This window comes from Lissotriton vulgaris, chromosome 2_1 (assembly GCF_964263255.1).
Source record: "Lissotriton vulgaris chromosome 2_1, aLisVul1.2, whole genome shotgun sequence".
Lineage (NCBI taxonomy): Eukaryota > Metazoa > Chordata > Amphibia > Caudata > Salamandridae > Lissotriton > Lissotriton vulgaris.
Window position 1 is genome coordinate 1,863,570,795 of NC_141687.1, and position 20,848 is coordinate 1,863,591,642.

Below are 20,848 nucleotides of genomic sequence, written 5' to 3' on the forward strand. Positions count from 1 at the left end.
CTCTTCCAGAATGTGGTTCTCTCACAACTCTGCCAAGCTCTTCATACAGTATAAGCTGGGTGCCTTGGCTTTGCCAGTGCTTGTTGTTAAAAAGCATACATGTTGTTGCTTTTTGTGGCTTAATCTAACTCAAGGGTACTACCAAGGAAAGTTTGGAAAGCAGATGTAACTACAAAGCTACAAGAAGGGCATTTTCATAATAGCTTTTTATTATCCGACAATAGCAATCCTAAGAGGCATTGCATGGTGATTCTCATTAAACGGATTTTCAGCAGAGGCCCAATGCAGCACAGGTTTAAGTGAGTCAAACAAATAAAGACCGATATACCTGGAACTTATTTTACACTTAATGTCTCTGATTATTGTTCAGTAATCTGGTACTTTGTCTGAAACGCCAAGTTTTAAGAGCTGATCCAGATGCAAGTCTGTAAGCTCATTTCTTAGTTTATTCTTCAGCAGTCCCCTTGTCGAAAACGAACTTTCACAAACGCATGTTAAGCCGGACATGCAAATTACTTTCTGGGCCACTGTAAAAAGAGTAAATTTGTCAGAAGGTACAATTTTCCAGATTTCTTCCGGAGCCTGCCCCTAAAGATGCTGCAACAGCTTAATTGTGCTGCATGTAATGCTTGTGCTCTTTCATGCCAAGAAGTTCCACAACGTTAACATTTCGTGTACTCTCCATCCAGGGCTTTTCAGCCCGCCGGAACAGAGGGGTGAGGGCTCTGATTTGAGAGAACCCCTTTTAATCTCCCCAGAAATTCCCTCGAGACATGCACCACGGTCTAGCATTGACCGCATTGCTTGTGCAATTGGAAAACTGAGTCGCAGCCAACAGTTTTGGGAAGTGGGTGAAGTCTGCAACATCAGTGTGTTCCTTTTAAAGCTTACTTTCAAAGATGTAAATAGCATTCATCATGGAGCACACAAGCTGTTGCTTGCCTTTCTGCAACAAATTGAGAGCATTGAAGTGTGTGAATAGATCTGAAATAAAATGGATCATTATAAGCAATTTCGCATTCTTTAGTTCTGGGAATGCCTGATCTCTACTGTGTACAAACTGTTCAATTTCAGGAAGCAAAGCAATGAACTGCTCCAGAACTTTCCCTTTGCTTAGCCTCCGCACTTCAGTGTGCATCAAGAGGTCTGTATATTCAACATCTGAATCCTGCAGCATTGCTTTAAAGTCTAGAGTTAAGGGCTATCGCTGCAAGTTTTAGGACGTTGTTCATTTCTCTGTGCTTTAACTTTGCGCACAACACTTCTTGATGAATAATGCCGTGGTAGTCTAACAGTCTGTTCTTTGAGCTTCTTTTTAAGCAGATATACAAAACCTCTGTCATGGCCTACCATGCCAGGAGCCTCATCTGTTGTGATGCTGGCAAGAGTGTCCAATGTGTTTCAGTATATCTTCTCCTCTTGTGTGCCCTTGAAGTGGTAGAAGGCTCAGGAGCTTTCCTTTGGAATGAGGCGAAAGGTCCAAATACCTCACCAAGGTTAATAACTGGGCCACATCACCTAGAACTGTGGACTCTTCCATAGCAATACTGTAGAGCGTTGACGCTCTGACTGCTTAGATCACCTGCTTGTGGACGTTGCCACCCATTGCCTCTATTGCGAATGCACATGTGGAATCGGATCGCTGTAATGCACTCGTTTCCTTTAAAATGCTGTCTTTATTAATATAGTTTTCAAATAGTTTCAGCTGCAGAAAGTAAACCTTTCTTCCCCAGCTCTTCCTCCGTGAATAGTTTTTTATATATTGGCAAGCAAATAGCATAGTTGGAAGGATGCTTCTGTAACAGCCTCAGCCTTCATCGTGCAAAGGAAGAGCTTCTGCTGGGATGCCACTCTTGCGGAACGCAGTTTTGTTTGCAATGGGAAACTTTCAGTATAGCTGGAGTGCCGAGTTTTGTGGTGCCGTTCCAAGTTATATCGCTTACGGACATTTACTTTCTCCTGCCGTAGCAAATGGGTGGCTTTCTCTCTTGAGCATCAACAAACAAGTACTCTTCTTCCCATGCTGTTTGGAATGCCCCATGTTTAGTCTGTATGGGTCTTGATATTTTGCAAGGCTTGGTAACTGGACTGTAGGCCATTGCGGAGCTCTACAGCTTGGTTGTTATTGTGCAATAAGTAATCGGGACCAGGAATCAGATTTTCTGCCTCGCAGTCGATGGACTAACACTGCCTCGCAACCGATTGACCAACACCTCGGCACACAAAAAAAGACCAACCCTGCGTCTCACGACAGACCTCTGTGAGCAACACCAAAGTAATGTTATTTATTTAACCATATAACCTGATGTGTAAAAAGAGGCATGCTCATTGTCTAGAGAGTGCTTCTCCTGCTTTATGCTAATCTCCAGGCAAGTCACTCAAAAGCTACTGTATGGGTTCTAGATCCCTACCTAAGTGAGCATGACAATCCTACATGTCCATTGAGGTTCTCCCTGTTTACATCGATTGAGACCCTAGAGCTTGGCTCTGAGGTTGAGGGGGCATGCCTAGTGCACCCCTATATTTCAGAGTGTGGCTACTCTCCTCTCTATTAAGGCTGTGGTAGACTGACAGTGGTGGCAGTAATAAATCTTCATTCAGGAGGGGTGAGTCCCTAGGCACACTCCTGACCAAGTCTGTGCAGTCTGCCATGCCTGTGGTCCTGTTGACTTTGTCTACCTGCGCTGGGGGAGCCTGTACAAACAGTAGCTGGGAATAGAGGCCAGTGAAACAGGCCCCCACCTTTCTTTTTGTGATCTCTGGGGGTATCAGTGTGAACTGGCACTCTGTCCAGCCACTACCCTCCTACAGCTAGCCAGTGGCTACTGGACTAGTGGGACTCCGGTGAACTGTGCCAAGACATCAGGCACCTGTGGTCGGATCCCTGACACTACTAGAGCGGTGTCCTCACGCACGAAGGGAGGGCACTTCTGTTGCTTTGGGTGGGGGGTTATGGGGCTGATCAAGAACATTTGACTTCACATCATATGCTGAAACTATATCCTTTCAATCCAAAGATTGGTATCAAGGCACTATTGAATGAGAGCAGTCCTGTGTAACCTGGTCTGTAATATGCAATGCTTATTGTGTGTTTTCATGTTAACTGTGTTTTTATAGTGCTTGGCGTCTAGGCGCTATAATACTGTTTGGTGTCAGAACTCTGTCCCAGAGGGTTGTAGAGACATCTGGTTTTCACTGTTTATCCTAGTTTTATGTGTAGTATAATTATCTAGTTTATTAAAGTACTCTTCTTTTATAAAAAATTAAAGCACTGACTGGACATTGATTTTATCGGCTGGTGGTACAGTGTGCACTGTATTCGAAATGTCTCACCCCCCACCCCACCTCACCACCTTGAGTAAGCCTTTGCCTGTTCTGACTCGCTACCCTGAGAGAGTTAAGTGCTGGAGAGGAGTACTTGGTTATCCAGTTTTGGGTCCACTAGTACTGGGGCCCCAGGGCACCAGTGGGGGAACACTCCAGTTGATGCGATTGGAGCGCAGTTACCCCTGAGTGCCCTGTTGCCCAGGAAGCCGTCTCTAACATTGGTGGCAGCGGTGGGATCTCCAGACTTCAGGCTCAGTGGACACTGAGGCCAGTTGATCAGTCCAGTTTTAGGGGCCTCGAGGTCAGTAGTCAATGGGCTACTAACCCCAGGGTATCTACACCCTTGGTGTGCTCACCCCATGGGACAGTGGACACAATCTTTAACCCTCATAGGAGAGTGCCTGCCATATGCAAGATGGCTGGCACTGAAGAGTAGGCTTTTCCTCTCCTCCCCACCTGAGGGGTGGGATTGGCAGAGGTGGGCACACCTTCTCGGCCGTTTTTTAATTTTCCTGTAGTAAAGGAGGGGAGACCGAAAGGGGGCCTGCTCTCTTATAACGGGAGAGGCTGGGGGTCATGTTACAAAAGCGGCAAGGCCTTTGTAGTGCCCCTGCCACAGGTGGCTCTTCCTGACCTGGGGGAAGTTAGAGCATCCCAGGAAAGGCTTTGTTTCTAGGCTAAAAGAGCAAAGGCTCCCACAGTTTCCAGAAACATGTCTCTGGGTGGCACCATAGACTTGCCGTTTTTCAGGGAGCAGCTCTTAGATGCCCTTCAAATGCATTGTATAATAAATCCACAAATTTCCTTTTCCAAAATCTTTGGGGGGGTGGAAAAACCTTACAAGTCACTATTTTATGTATGGACAAGCAAATTAATGTGAAGAAAGTCTTTGCACAGGTTACCAAATTTACAGAACTACTTATGTCAAATAACTGTTAGACAAGGGCAAGGTTACACACAACCCGTTCTTGAGATTCAATATGTATTTTTTTAATAATTAGTTGAAATATCAGTACAGTACTGGAGTCAATTTGTACAGTTTAAAACAAATGATCACATTCTTTAAAACATATTTAGTACCAACTTCAAAAATTCACAATAACATTTTTTTTTTCTTTGCAATAGAAATTTATTAACAAACAAATTGTCGACGCGGCGTTTCGGTGATCTACACAATCTGCACCTTCTTCAGGACATTGATGTTCAATACAAACACATCTAAAAAAAAGTATACAATAACAATCAGTTAAGTAAATGTACTGGCTCATGTTTTTCACACATCTAAAGTTTTGGACATTTATGTACTATACATTCATTCCATACATCGTTCCCTGGCTGTATAACAGCCAGGGATCGATGTATGGAAGACTTTCTTCACATTAATTTGCTTGTCCATACATAAAATAGTGACTTGTAAGGTTTTTCCACCCCCCAAAGATTTTGGGAAAGGATATTTGTTATGTGTATACATGTTACCCTTTTACTTGGAAAAGGAATGGGTATCTCCCTCTATACTTAGTTGTATAATAAATCCCACACTGGCATCAGTGTGGGTCAATTATGCTGAGAGGTCTGCTACCAAACTTCCCAGAATTCAGAAAAGCCTTTATGGTGCTGTGGAGTTCGTAATGACAAACTTCCATATCATATACTCTTTCATGGCTTTACTGCACTTAAAATGTGTAAGAATGTACTTGGGCACTGTAGGGGTACAGTGCTCATGCAACTGTACCCTCACCAGTGGCATAGTGCACCCAGCTAGAGGGTGTCTTACCTATACCATAGGCAGTGGGCTGCAGTCCTTTGTGCCATGTCGACTCTACTCTTTTTCTCTGCACCAAAACGCGCAACCTGCAATGGCAAGCTGTGTATTCAGATACAGGCCTTCTAAGGGTGGCACAATATGTGCTTCATGAAAGTGGCCTAGCCCCAAATGGCGACTAGGACTCCAACATGCACTACTTATTAACACCTTGGGTGCTAGGGGGTTTTCCCCTCCGGTGCTGATCCTTCATGAACCCCATTGTTCATGACGAGGTCAACTCGTCAAACGCACAGCCCAGGTAAAACCCATGACGAGTTGACCTTGTCATGAGCATGGAAGGGGTTAACCAATTAAACAATTCAAACATTCAATGCAAAACATTTTTTTTCAAAAGAATCCATTCTTTATAGTTCAATTCTGTCGCATACAATTTTCTTGTATTTGTTATTTTTCAAACCTCACAAACCATCTTAAACCAGATTTAGAATACAACAAATTCTTGTATGCAATAACCCAATGCATTTCGGGGCATGTAGTCCCTTCGTCAGGGGTATTCTGTCAAAAGAAAGGAAACATTTCAGATGAAGCACTTTAAGATCGGTTGTGAAGGTGTAACTTTATGTGATTATGATGTCATGCAACCCACACCACGGTGACGTGAATTATCAATGATTAGGCACCTGTACTTACTCTCAATTCACAGCACTATGCTAGATCACCATAGGGGCAACCATAAAAAATTAATGAAGCAAATTGTCAGTCACTTCCACCTGATCATCTCTCTATCAACTCAGGCCATCTAACCCAGTCTCTTAATTCAACATACCTGTGATTCAGTAGTTAGTTCCACTACTGGAGATTTCAAAACAATTAGACGGTGAACAGACACCTGTTGAATAAGGAACACATCTTGAGAACACACATTTGGATCAACTGCCTACTGTAAATGCCTGTCAGTGCATTCAGGAATTTATCAAGCTCGCCTTATTAGTGCTATGTGAAAGTCCAAATGTTGCAGTGGCTTGAGTATTAATTCCACGGGACTGAAATATCAATAGCATGAAGCCAGTAAACCAACCATACCATTTGTACTACTGACTGTATGCAAACTGATGCAGTAGCCACTAACCTACAGAATGTTACATGTGTTGCCAATGAGTACACAAGCATAAGCTACTTAATCACTACACAAGCTCCCAATGCACCTACGGAATTAGAGAAAATCGTGAGGAAACACCACTTTCTCTCAGTGTCTAATACTGTACTCTTTCAGTAAGCCGACAGGGACAAAGACCTGCGCGGTACAAAACTCTATTTCCACAAAGACATCAAACTACCGTTCGTTATTTTAATTCGGTGCTAATCATTAAATGAGCCAGCAGTCACCACATACGTGCTGAGTTACTGAACCTTATTCTAAGCAAAGCTCACCATTCGAAGCCTCAGTTCCACAGTCAAACTGTAGCAAAACCAACTCCCTCGCCTTTCAAATCAGCGCGGTTCCGACTTGCGTATAAACGACGATACTTCCTGGTATTTGTAACACCGCGATCACGTAGTCGCATGATCCCGGAAAGTAAGGGAAATAAACAGCGGACTCTGTGTAGACTCCCCCCCCATAACCACAGTGCAAATTCATTTCTAAAACCGATATAACTGTCACAGCGTTCCTAGACTTCTGTGTCTGCCTGAAAAATAACTTAGCACTCCAAGTTTCAATGAGTGCTGGACGATGTGCTGTAGTGCTAATGAGTTGGTAGGAAAGCATGCAGTGTCCATGTTCATGTCGATTGCAATGCATTATGGTCAACAAAGGAAGTAAAGGAAATGCGGAAAACTAAAAACAAAGAACAATAGTTTTCAACAATGCTTTTGAAACTAGTCATCAGTAGTACCTTTCAAGTATACAATTGCGTGATTGACATTAGACTGATATAATATCTATCCCACAATTTAGGACGCACCAGAGAGGAGTTGTCTGTTCCCCTTGTGTATGTGTGTTCTGTATTGATGTGTGTGTGCTCGAGTGGTGTGTGTTTTACACACATGATAAATCTTTAAGCAATTTTATGTTGGGATCCCTTAATGGTGGTCATCTTCCTGGTGTGTGTCGTTTTAAGGAAGCATGCAAGTTACTCCAGTATTGGAACTTTCATAGATTCACATGCCTGAATCATTCCCAGTCGTCGAGGCGGGAGTCTCCGGTATATAAAAAAGCAATGCTTAGTAGTATAGCAAACTGAAAAGAGGCCTAGGTCCATTTCACTTTTGCAACCCATAGCCTTTGTTATGTAAAAAAAAGCCCAAACTTTTCCCTTAACCAATCAGAGCTCCTCACCCTCTAGAACACTCCTGAGAGAACCTTCTGCCCCTCAGATTTTTCTACCGCACGTTGTGCTAGGGAGTCTCCTTTGAGCTCTGCTCAAATTCTTTACTTCAACAGTATTTTGGCTGAGATTTGAGGTCTCATCTAATTTCTTCTTATTGGAGTTCCTTATTCCTCTAACATGTCTGAGAAGGAGAAAAAGGGATTATTTAGAGCTTGTTCCACCTGCTCTAAGAAGAGGCTTTATACATATGGCCCTCACAAAGATTGCATCTACTGCCTCTATCCAGACCATAAGGCAGCAGATTGTAAGGTATGTCGAACCTTTTCGAATAAAACCTTGAGGGATCGTGAGGGAAGGCTGCTATCTGGCTCCAGAAGGTTAAAGCCAGGAAAGAAATCCTCTCAAGTAAGTGAGGAGGAGTCTGTGCCGTCTAAGATCTCAGAAGAGAAGCAGATCTCCTCAGACACATTCCCCAGGAGAAAGACCTGAGAAGGCCCCAAAAAAGACCACCCCAGGGTCTTCAGGGCGCAGTCCCTCGAAATCCCCTTCAGTTAAAGCTAAGTAGAAGAAGGGTTCTGCCTCCGAGGTGAAACAAGTGAAATCTGCCTCAGATCCACCAAAATCGCCTCAGAAAATCAAGATGACCATCAAACGGACTTCCTCTGCGCCTTCTGAGGAGAAAGGTAGTGTTTCAGCACTGCCGACGGGACCGTCGAGGAAAAGGTGTCCTAGTCTACGACAAAAGCATCTGCGTCGACGAAGAAAGATGGTGTTAAAGCTGGTGAGAAAACAGCGTCGACTTTCACAGTCGGCGATATAGTCGACTGTTTCACCGTCGACTGCAGCGTCGACGACTGCAGCGTCGACTAGGACAGCGAGCCCGTCAACGAGATTCCCATCGCAGTCGTCGACTGGCTCGTCGACTAGGGAAAAAACACCAGAGAAAAGATTGGTACCTTGGAAAAAGCCTAAAACGCCAGAGGTTACATCTCCGAGCAAGGTCTCTCCATTGGTGCGATCCCACCTGCTGGAAGAGGAAGATTCGGAGGAGGAAGATGACTAGTAGGGGTTTGCGAGTAGCCCGTCGCAATTGCAGGTCAAGTACCAGGAGGTGGATTCTGGGGAAGAATATGTGAGTTTTCGAGAACATCCCCAAGAACAGCGCCGATATTGCCATCAGCAACGTGAGGAGATGACAAGTGTGCCATCCTCTTTTTTGAAGGACCTCCAGGGCATGTTGGAGGATTATAGGAGGAGATACCCAGCGACTCTAGCCACTCAGCAAGTCCCAGAGGTTACTCGCGTCCACGGTCGGTACCAGGGACACCGGTACGTAGGAGAGGGATTTTGCCGCAGCCTACTGCTAGGTCTCCACCACCGACGTCACATCACGATACCTCTGACGATCATGCGGATGGGGAGATTGCGGAACCAAGTTCAGAATGGAATGACTATCTCATCCCCTCACCTTCAACTCCTACGCCGAGGCCAGTAGATTCTCCACTGCAGGACATTGGTGGTTTTCATAATTTGATGGAAAGAGCCACTAAGAGATTTGCACTGTCCATGACTGAGGAGAAAGCGGAATGCTTTTTATACGACTTCAAGGAATCTTATCGCAAATCTGTGCGATCCTTGCCTATAGTGTCTCATATTTGGGAGGAAGGATTAAAAGTCATGGAGACTCAAGCTACGGTGACGCCGGTTCTGGCCAGACTAGATAAAAAGTATAAGGCACCTATTGATGCACCAGCTTGCCTTTTGGGTCATCCCAAACCGGATTCTGTGATTACTCAGGCGGCACAGCAGAAATCCAGGAACCCATCTGCTCCGATCACAACACCTCCGGACAGAGAGGGCAGAAGGTTGGATAATGCAGGAAAACGTTTTTCCTTAATGTCGGCTCTGCTGGTGAAAGCAGCTAATGCCCTCGCTATCTTGGTACGACAGGCAAACGAGTTGCGACCTGTCTCCATACATTAACCAGGTGCCGGAACCAGAGAAGCAGGAGGCGAAGAAGATTCTCCTGGAAGGGGAGAGGACTTCGGCTGAAGTCATAGACTGCGCTATGGATATAGCGACCACAGCTTTTAGATCCTTGGGAGGAGCAGCAGTCCTGCGCAGGCAAGGTTGGCTGCGAGCAACTGCGTTTAGGCCGGAGGTGCAAAACAAGATATTAGACCTCCCTTTCAATGGAGAAGATCTATTTGGGAAGCATATCGATGATACTCTGCAGAGTATCAAGAAGGATACCGATACGGCGAAGGCTTTGGGGACACTGCAATACAGAGAACCCCCTTTTCGTGGCTCCAGGGGTAGAGGGCAGTCCTCGTATAGAGGAGGATATCCACAAGGGAGATCTTCTTATTCAGCCTCATTGCAGCCTTACCGTCAACAGTACAGTCAGCGTCAATCAGGAGGATATACAAAATCAATTTCAAGAGGACGGGGTGGCCGTCTGCAATGACAACCTCCATCTTCCGGCTATATCAGATGCTCCCCCCTCGGTGGAAAGATTGCTCACTATCTTCACAATTGGCGGAAAATAACAACGGACCAATGGGTCCTCAAAATTGTTCAATTCGGTCACACCCTAGAATTTCTTCAAACGCCCCCTTGTACGCCATTGATGCACCAGAGAGCCAACCATCTGCATCAACTCCGGCAGGAGATTCGGACAATGCTCAAACGGAGCAATAGAACCGGTACCGAAAGTCCAGGAAAACAAGGGGTTTTACTCCCGGTTTTTTCTTGTCCAGAAAAACAAGCTCCAATGGTGCCCCATTCTGGATCTCAGATCCTTAATCACCTATCTCAAGAAGCAATCTTTCAGGATGGTGCCTCTGCAGAACATACTTCCGTTATTGAACCCAGGAGATCATATGACTACATTAGACCTACAAGACTCGTATTTCCACATGCCGATCCAGCCCGCACACAGACAGTGCCTTCGGTTCTTAGTAGCCGGAAGGCATTACCAATTCAGGGTACTGTCTTTCGGCTTAAAGTCGGCGCCGAGAGTATTCACGAAATGCCTGGCTCCAGTAGCGGCTGTGTTGAGGAAGCAAAAACATCAAATATTTCCTTACCTTGACGACTGGTTAGTCAAAGCACCATCAAAAATACAAGCCAGAGCGTCCACACAGGCCTGCATAGACTTGTTCGCCAAACTGGGATTGACTCCACGAGGGAAAGTCAAACCTCCACCCAACAAAAGTGATCACATTTCTGGGGGCAATATTAGACACAGACTGCAACAAGGTGTTCCCCCTCCGAAGAAAGGCAACTGAGGATTGTGTCCCTCTTCCAAGACTTTGTAAAAAAAAGTCTTTCAGTCCGCAGGTACAAATCCTTGCTGGGCATGATGTCGTCTTGCATTCCCCTGGTACCTTACTGCAGGGTAAGGATGCGCCCATGGCAGGAGCAGATCGATCTCCAATGGCGTCAAGCAAAGGGATCCTTCGACACAATATGGGTGACACCAGTGATGGTACAGGCAGCAGAGTGGTGGACACCAAAAGGAAATGTATCTCAAAGTCTCTGGCAAGAGCGGTTCCTCTAGTGGTGACGACTGATGCGTCTCTAGAAGGATGGGGAGCTTTCCTTCAGGACCTTCAAGTCAGCGGTTGTTGGAAGGTACACTAGCAGCAATTGCACATAAATCTGCTGGAGCTCAGGGCGATACACTTGGCATTGCAAGCTTTTCTACCAAGGATAAGAGGTTCGCCGGTGTTGGCAAGAACAGACAACACTACGGCGATGCACTATTTAAACAAGCAAGGGGGAACAAGATCTCTCTCCCTGTCTCGGAGCCCAGGAGATATGGGAATGGGCTCTTCAGCAAGGAATATCATTGGCAGCAGAACACCTCCCGGGGGATCAGAATGTCAAGGCGGATAGTCTCTGCAGGCTCAAATCGTCCTGCCACAAATGGGAGCTGGACCAGGGGATCCTGGACAGCATCTTTCGAAGATGGGGAACACCGATAGTGGACCTCTTCGCTACAAGGGAAAACAGGAAATGCCAGTACTTCGCAAGCTGGCTTCCCCAGAAGGGATCTTGGGGGAATGCGTTTTCCATGGCATAGTCCGGCGTCTTTGCCTACGGTTTTCCTCCAATTCCTCTTCTTCCCCGCGTACTGGTGAAAATCAAGAAAGAACCGTGCAGGCTGATCCTAGTAGTCCCGTGGTGGCCCAGACAACACTGGTTCACAGAACTGCTACTGCTGTCGGAGGACCGTCCAATTCGGTTGCGTCCAATTCCATCGCTTCTGACAATGTCCAGGGGTGAGGTGCTCTATCCGGACCCGAAATCCTTGCGATTAGCAGCCTTTCTCCTGAACACTGAGTTTAGTCATCTAAACATCTCACACGAATGTAGGGAGATCCTGTCCAGAGCGGAGAGTACCAACAAAACCTACAGGATGAAATGGAAGAGGTTTTGTCTGTGGTGTAAGACCTAACCTTCACCCTCTTACTGCTGCACCTCATCAAATTATACCTTACATGCTGCACCTCATCAAATTATACCTTACATTCTGCTATTAGCAAAGTCAGGATTAGCACACGCTTCCATCAAGGTGCATTTGGCTGCGTTATCCCGCTACAGGAGGTCCTCGTCAGGCCCGTCCTTATGGTCATCAAGGATCATCAAACAATTTATGAAGGGGATATTCAGGGTCTTTCCTCCAGTAAAGCCTTCACCACCACTATGGAATCTGAATATAGTACTCTCTCAATTGATGAAACCACCGTTTGAGCCGATACACAGAACCTTAAAGTTCTTGTCCTGGAAAGTGGCTCTTCTCATTGCATTGACTTCAGCGAGAAGAGTAGGTGAACTACAGGGGCTCACGATTCGGGAGCCTTTCCTACAGTTTCAAGAGGATAGGATTATTCTCAGGACGAACCCGAAGTTCATTCCTAAGGTGCCAACTGATTTTCATCTGAATGAGCCGTTGGTGTTAAAATGTTTATTTCCTCATCCGTCAACAGCAGCGGAAAGAGTGTTGCACTCACTGGACATTCAAAGATGTATGAAATTTTACTTGAAAGAAACTAATGGCCACATGCATCAACCTATTTAGGAAGGGCAAACGGTGCGAATCGCAAAAATCGGCCGTTTGCGATTCCTAAATAGGTTTTTGGGATGCATCAAGATTTTTGGTAAAATCGCTATTTTTAGCGAATTCCAAAAATGCGATTGCTTTTAAGGAATCGCAAATTTGCGATTCCTTAAAAGCAATGCATGATTAATTTAAAAATGGAGAATTCGCAATTAGGGGGTGCAAATTACCACAAGGTTGAACCTCGTGGCAATTTGCGAAAATGTGTTAATGCTCTAATTTGCATTTCAAAACACTGTCATGTTACAGACACATGTCCTTAGGACGTGTGTTTGCATCATGCACTTCAAAATACATTTCAGGAGTGCGGGTGGGGTCCTTTGGACCCCCCCTGCACCCATGGAATGCATGAACATTTTGCGAATTCTAATTTGCGATTTGCAATTCCCATTGATTCCTATGGGCTTTTTGGCCCATAGGAATCCATGGGAATTGCAAAATCACAAATTGGAATTCGCATAATATTTGCGATTCGGTAAAAATAGCGATTTTTACCGAATCACAAATTTTATACACTTTCAATCGTGCATCCCGTTTTGCGATTCCTTATTTGCGATTCCCTAAAAATCGCAAATAAGGAATCGCAAATCCGGACTTTGATGCATGTGGCCGTTAGACTTTTTGCAAATCTTCTCAGCTATTCGTCGCTTTCAGCGCACCCAGGAAAGGTTTCACGCTGTCAAAGAGGGGAATTGCCAGATGAATTTCCAGTGCGATTATCTACTGTCATCAAGCTGCTGGAAATCCTCTGAATGCAAGAGTTCGTGCCCATTCCCTGAGGGCAGTGGCCACATCCACTGCACTGTTTGGAGGAGTGCCAATCCAGGATATCTGCAGAGCAGCGACCTGGGCATCTACGCACACCTTCACTAGGCACTACTGCTTGGAGGCAGCCGCAGAGTCTGATGCGGCTGTGGGAGAGGCGGTACTGCGGAATATCATCCAGTAATGGTGAGCCTTTTTTCCATCCCTCCATCCGTAATTTCTCTTGTTTTTACAAATTCACATTTTATATATGTGTATACAGGTATGAGATTATGCTTCATTTTTAAATCTTATTGCATGATTATGAAATGTATCCGAGAAATGTGCTTTGTATTTCACTGCTCGCTATTCTGATTCAGGCATGTGAATCTATGAAAGTTCCAATACTGGAGTAAGAAAACAAGTTACTTACCTGTAACCTTAGTTCTCCAGTATTGGAAGCTTTCATAGATTCACATGCACCCAAAGCTTTCATAGATTCACATGCACCCACCCTCTTCCCCTGAGAGGCTCACCTCGGATTTAGCACAAAAAGTGTTTTATATGCACAAGTGCGCGAAAAATCTGAGGGGCAGAAGGTTCTCTCAGGAGTGTTCTAGAAGGTGAGGAGCTCTGATTGGTTCAGGGAAAAGTTTGGGCCTTTTTTAGATAAAGGCTATGGGTTGCAAAAGGGAAATGGGCTTAGGCCTCTTTTCAGTTTGCTATACTACTAAGCATTGCTTTTTTATATACCGGAGACTCCCATCTCGACGACTGGGAATGCTTCAGGCATGTGAATCTATGAAAGCTTCCAATACTGGAGAACTAAAGTTACAGGTAAGTAACTTGTTTTCTTCTAATTTGTCATTTAGACCTTTTGGTGTCAGTCTGAAGTCTTTGGATCCAAAAGACTTCTCTCTAAGATTTTTGGAATTGTCTGCACCTGGTATTTTCGCGAATTGCTCTATGATTTGGAATTTAAGTTGCGCGATGTTATGGTGTTCTTTTTCCCAATGCGCCCCCAGACTGGAACTCCTGTTTTTTGTGTGTGTCTTGCTTTTATGTTCTGTTAATCTAATTTTCATCTTTCTCGGTTTTGCCCACGTAAAGCAGTCCACCTGGGCATTTGATTGCGTAAACGATGTTTTCTGAGTTGCAATTGGTAGTACTTGGAGAAAAAGGGGGTTTACGCAATCAAATGCCCCTGTGGACTGCTTTGCGTGGGCAAAACGGAGAGAAAGATGAAAATTAGATTAACAGACCATAAAAGCAAGATGCGCACACAAACAGCAGTTCTAGTCTGTCAGCGCATTGGGAAAAACACCACCATAACATCTCGCAACTTAAATTCCAAATCCTAGACCAAGTCGCGAAAATACCAGGTACAGACCATTCCAAAAATCTTAGAGAAGTCTTTTGGATCAAAAGACTTCAGAGTCTGACGCCAAAAGGTCTAAATGACAAATTAGAACTTGCATGCTTCCTTTAAATGACACACACCAAGAAGATGACCACCATTAAGGGATCCCAACATAGAATCGCTTAAAGATTTATCTTGGGTGTAAAACACACACCACTCTGGCACACACACACACATCAAGACAGAACACACACATACATAAGTGGGCACAGACCACTCCTTTCTGGTGAGTCTTAAATTGTGGGATAGAGATTATCAGTCTAATGTCAATATTGCAATTGTATCGACATGAACATAGACACTGCATGCTTTCCTACTAACTCGTTAGCACTACAGCACATCGTCCAGCACTCCTGAAACTTGGAGTGCTAAGTTATTTTTCAGGCGGACACAGGAGTCTAGGAACGCTGTGACAGTTATATTGGTTTTAGAAATGAATTTGCGCTGTGGTTACTAGGGAGTCTACAGAGTCCGCTGTTTATTTCCCTTACTTTCTGGGATCACGTGACTACGTGATCGCTGTGTTTACAAATACCAGGCAGTATCGCTGTTGATACGCAAGTAGGAACCGCGCTGATTCGAAAGGCGAGGGAGTTGATTTTGCTGGAGTTTTTTCAACAGTGGAACTGAGGCTTCGAATGGTGAGCTTTGCTTAGAATAGGGTTCAGTAACTCAGCGCGTATGTGGTGACAGCTAGCTCATGTAATGATTAGCACCGGATTAAAATAACGAACGGGAGTTTGATCTATTTGTGGAACTGAGTTTTGTACCGCGCATGTCTTTGTGCCCGTCGGCTTACAGAAAGAGTACAGTATTAGACCATGAGAGGAAGTAGTGTTTCCTCACGATTTTCTCTAATTCCTCAGGTGCATCGGGAGCTTGTGTAGTGATGAAGTAACTTACGTTCGTGTACTCCTTGGCAACACTGGAACATTCTGGCGGTCAGTGGCTACTGCATCAGTTTGCGTACAGTCGGTAGTACAAATGGTATGTGGTTGGTTTACTGACTTCATGTTATTGGTATTTCAGTCCAGTGGATTTAATACTCTCCACTGCAACATTTGGAGTTTCACATAACACTAATAAGGTGAGCTTGATAAATTCCTGAATGCACTGACAGGCATTCACAGTAGGCAGTTGATCCAAAGGTGTGTTCTCAAGATGCGTTCCTTAATCAACAGGTGTTTGTTCACTGTCTAATCATTTTGAAATCTCCAGTAGTGAAACTAACTACTGAATCGCAGGCATGTCGAATTACGAGACTGGGTTAGATGTCCTGAGTTGATAGAGAGATGATCAGGTGGAAGTGACTGACAATTTGTTTCATTCACTTTTTTTGGTTGTCCCTATGGTGATCTAGCATAGTGCTGTGAATTGAGAGTAAGTACAGCTGCCTAATCATTGATACTTCACGTCTCCGTGGTGTGCATGACACATCATAATCACATAAGAGTTACACCTCACAACTGATCCCAAAGTGCTTCATCTGAAATGTTTCGTTTCCTTTCTCTTTACAGAACACCCTGATGAAGGTAGTACATGTCCCGAAATGCATTGGGTTATTGCAATTTATTGCATACAAGAATTTGTTTTATTCTAAATCTGGTTTAAGGTTGTTTTATTTTTCAAACATCAAACTTATATAAATACAAGAAAATTGTATGTGACAGAATTGAACTATAAAGAATTGATTATTTTGAAAAAAATATTTGCATTGAATGTTGGAATTGTTTAATAAGTAGTGCGTGTTGGAGTACTAATCGCCATTTGGGGCTAGGCCACTTTTATGGTTTCCTACTCCTGCTACGCAGGCATATTACCAACACTGCACACATACCGTAATACACAGATTAATTTCACTAATAGAGTGCGCTCTTCAACTACATTATTCATTACAATATGCGCTTCAGCCATTAGAAGCCTTCCCTGGTCACAGTGCCCCTGGTACCCATGGCACCTTTTTACAAGGGACTTGCATGTGTCAGAGGTGCCAATTGGGGGTACAAAGGCACAGTTTTGGGAAGAACACAGGCCCTGGGTACGTGATTGGCAGGGACCCAGGGCACATAGTCAAAGTGCATCAGAAATCTGTCATAAAATGGGGGGGTTACTACAACAGAACCCAGCTTCCCACACATGCTTTAACTCCGCCTTATTTATAAGGTGGCATAAGCCAATTAATGTGGCTGGATGCTGCCTTGTAAATTATGCCCTTATTCACACCGCAATAATACCTGGTAAGAGGAGAAATGTTTTCTTTCTGCTCGTATTATGCTTTCCATATGTGCTACACATCTCCTGTAAATATTGTTTATTTGCAGGAAGGTGTCCCTTCCTGTACATAAACCATTGCACCTGCAGCGCAATCACCCCAACAAAATGACGTCCGGGTGCCTGCGCTAGTGCTAAGCAGCATTTTTAGCACCAGCGCAATGTGTATTGCATGGCATTCTTATAAATATGGCGCTTCCCTGTGTTTTGATACTGGCGGAGCACAGCGGTTCTAATTTTGGTGCTACACCGCGGTCCGCCAGTTTCTGTCAGGGGAGTAGCTTAATAAATTAATTTAGTGATAAATAGTTGGGTGCATGTGCTTTCAGTTGGTTTTGGGAGGTGTCGGAGTTCACCAGGAAGCTTTACACACACACACACACACACACAAAAATGCACTCTCTCCCTCTCTCTGTTTCTATAGACAATTAATAAAAAGACAAACTGACATCTGACCTCTCCTGGAACAGACTGCTAATGTCCCGATAAAAACCAGAATCTTGACTGCTCATTCACTGAATGAACAGAACACCTGTTCCATCTTAAGGTCACTTGCCAGAAGGACGAATAGGTGCTAAAAATAGCTCGACCTGATAAAATCTGACTCGTCGTAGCGAGTGGGGAAAGTAGATTTCTTCGAGGCCTGATCTTAGTATTTGATCACAGAAAAGGAGACCTCGAATGGTCTAATGGCTGTTTGGTCCCTCAATATACACTGGGAGATTTGTATCTTATGGCTATAGGTGGTATCTGCAGGCACCGCAAAGTGTTCATCATGCAAGCTTCTAGCAGCGACAGGTGGCATCTCTTCTTGGGGAATCCATCTAAAGGGGTTAGTTTATAAGGAGTAGTTCCTGAGTGACTGGTGCACAACATAGCTTCCTCCTCACATTTGTTTTCTATTAATAGAATCTGTTAACCAAACATTTAATTGGCACGAATAAGTTTTGACGCCTCACACTTTTGTTAGCTTCAACAGTAACTTTGTCCCTTAGTGCACCTCCAGCTTGCTTAGCCAGTCTTCTCTAGAAAAGTTCCACATATTGGCATAAAGTCCCCTATTGGTGGCAAGAGTCCAGTTATGAAGGTGCTAACTAGATTTGGCAAATTTCTAAATTAAAAGTGTTATTAACCTTACTTGTGACTTCCTGGACTTGAATGAGTTGGCATTCTGATCCATTGACTAAATTTGTTGACCATGCATAGGTATAGATTTTAATAGCACAGTATGCCCCACGTTCTATATCCATGTGAATTAATACATCCCTGTTGCATCAATAGAAAATTTACTTTGCTTGGTAAAATGGTATGAATGTGCCAGTTGCTGAGATCACCGCTTCAGGGCTATTCACAGGCTGATAATCCACCTTAGTGCTTTGACTCCTTTTGCATTCGGGTGCCAAACTGACCAGCACTTTGAGGTCTTGATTTTCTATGTTGTTGTTATTTTCCTTGCAAAGAAAGTAATTTGTATTATTCTTGTTTCAGTCGCATAGGTGAAGGACTAGAACAGGTTTTGCCCAACCTGACAGAGCTAATTCTTACCAGCAACAACCTTGTTGAGTTGGTGAGTATTTTTCTTTGGGTTCACTGGTGATGGGTGTTATCGTTTGCTACTGATGATCCTATGACCATGTGCCAGATATTGAGGAGACATTTGATAAGTTTATATCAGTAGCTTACTCTGGAAAAAATACACATCCCTGAATGTGCTACAGAAATCCCATACAAAGGTGTTTACAAAGAACTCCTCCTGCCCTATTCCTCGGGAGAATGTGCCACCAATATTATAATTTCAAGAGACCAGATCCATTGAGTACAGGCATTAAGATAGTACTCTAAATGCCCTTTATAAATTCGCAAAGTTGTAAACTTAGACATTTCGTTTAAGCTTAGACCAAACTTCTAATTTTACCTTTGTGAATTGGGACAGCTGAGGGTACCTGTGAGCAACAACATTTTACTTTAGGAGTTGGAATGGAGGAAATCAAATGTGGAAAAAATAGTTTTATTTAAAATCCTCGCTCTATCATCATCACAGGTATTCTCTCCACTCTTCTGCTTTCACATTAAACAGCTCATCCGCAACGAAAGTGCAAGCCCTCAAACTCTTCACAATTCTACCAAAATTAAGCTGGAATTTAATAACAATCAGCCGTTTTCTGCAACCAAATCACTTACTTTCCGAACTTCAACTCACTGTACCAGACTACTGTTGAAACCGCTATGCCCACAAAGCTAAACCCTCTCAGTCACTCTTGTCCTGGAACATATCTTCAGTCCTGCATCCGCAGATTATTCAGGACCAGATCACCATCCTAAACCCCACATTTTTTCCCATTGTTTCCTATTCAAATCCGTAATTAACACAATTTTTAATGATTTGTGAAAAATCTTCTACTCTTACCCCATTTTATATCTCCTCCTTAACTGGTGAGTGACTAGGTGTAGGAAGCTTGCTCTGTATATACTATACCAAAGTGAGGTATAGTGTGCAGTGGAACCCCAAATGTAGGCAGAGGTAAAAATAGATAGTACCTTACTCTCTATTTGTGGTAGTGTGGTCGAGCAGTTAAGCTTTATTAGAGGGTAGTGTTAAGCATTTGTTGTACATGCTCAATCAGCAAATGATATCACACTCAACGACTGAACTTCATACCAATTGGTTTTGTATAAAATATATATTTTTAGTTCTTATATTTCCTAGAACCAAGCAAGCCTGGGACAGGTAAGTGATAAGTACTATATATATTTGAATTACTTGTAATGCAATACTGTTAATAGTATACATATACTTTGTATTGACTTTTCAATAGGATGCCAAGTAGATTACTTTACAGATTACTTTTCTTACACAGTGTAGTATACCTAGATACTACGCTGGGACATTTCCTGTAAATGAATAAGTAAAAGCGTTTTGGTTATTCGGGTACAGTTTTTTAAAGATTTTCATAGATTTCCCAACTCCACACTTAGAAACTTTTCACAGAAAAAGTCAATGTTCTTCTCTGGAGGAAAATAGTGTTATTGGCTCAAAGGCAAGTATTCGGTTGTGGGAGTTGGTATTCTGGGGGTAGACTTAGGGTTCTCCCAGGGTCAAGGATGCACTCTTGTTACACCCTCAGCGGCACTGGGACGGCCGGGTGCAGAGTACTGAGGTCCAATGTTATATAAGGGGGCCTCTGGTTGGTGGCTGCTTACAAGCAGGCCACAAGGTTGTGAGAGCCAAGCTCCTGGACTTAAGCTCAGGGCAAATTGGGGTTTAAGATTGCACCAAAGGTACACCCTCCGCAGCACTAGGGTGTACGGGTGCAGAGTGCTGTTTTGGCGTCTGGCGCCCTGTTACTTTCAATGGTGTTTCTCCAGTTTGCAAACACACCGCAGGCTCTTGGACAACGTTCTTCTGGGTGCGACCACCACTTGGAGAGGTAAGTTGGGGTGCTGGGGGTTGGCTGGACAGTCGGTTGGGCCACCAAAGGCCGTGGAGCGTCTGCTGTAGGGGTGTACTTTAGGGTCAGATCTTCTTACCAGCTCCTGGACGTTTTTGGGGAACCATCCGGATTTAGGCTGCAGCCATCGACTGGAGGCTTGAGGCAGGTTCAATGGATCTTGGGTCGGGGTTGCCAGGGAGACCTCCCTCGTGGTGTTGGTCCACCCTAACTCAGGCCGGGGGCATCTGGTGCAGAGTGGTGCAGACTTACAGATTTCACAGGAGCTGGAGTCTGTTGATGAACAAATCTGGTGTTCACGGAAGACCTTCTTTGGTTCGGAAGACAAAGCAGGTCCTTCCGGGTTCTTGAGGTTGCTGGCTGCAGGACACGCCTCAGTTTCGCTTTTACAGGCTTGAGGTAGGGACAGGCTGGTAA

General features: G+C 44.2%; 1 protein-coding gene across 1 annotated transcript in view; it reads left to right on the forward strand.

Moving 5' to 3' along the window:
• The window catches only part of SNRPA1 (small nuclear ribonucleoprotein polypeptide A'), a 107,358-nt gene that overhangs the window by 28,939 nt on the left and 57,571 nt on the right, over positions 1-20,848 (forward strand). The window contains exon 4 of the mRNA XM_086958054.1: positions 18,471-18,549. Coding sequence (XP_086814180.1) covers positions 18,471-18,549 — 79 coding nt within the window. The remainder of the gene's footprint in view (positions 1-18,470; positions 18,550-20,848) is intronic.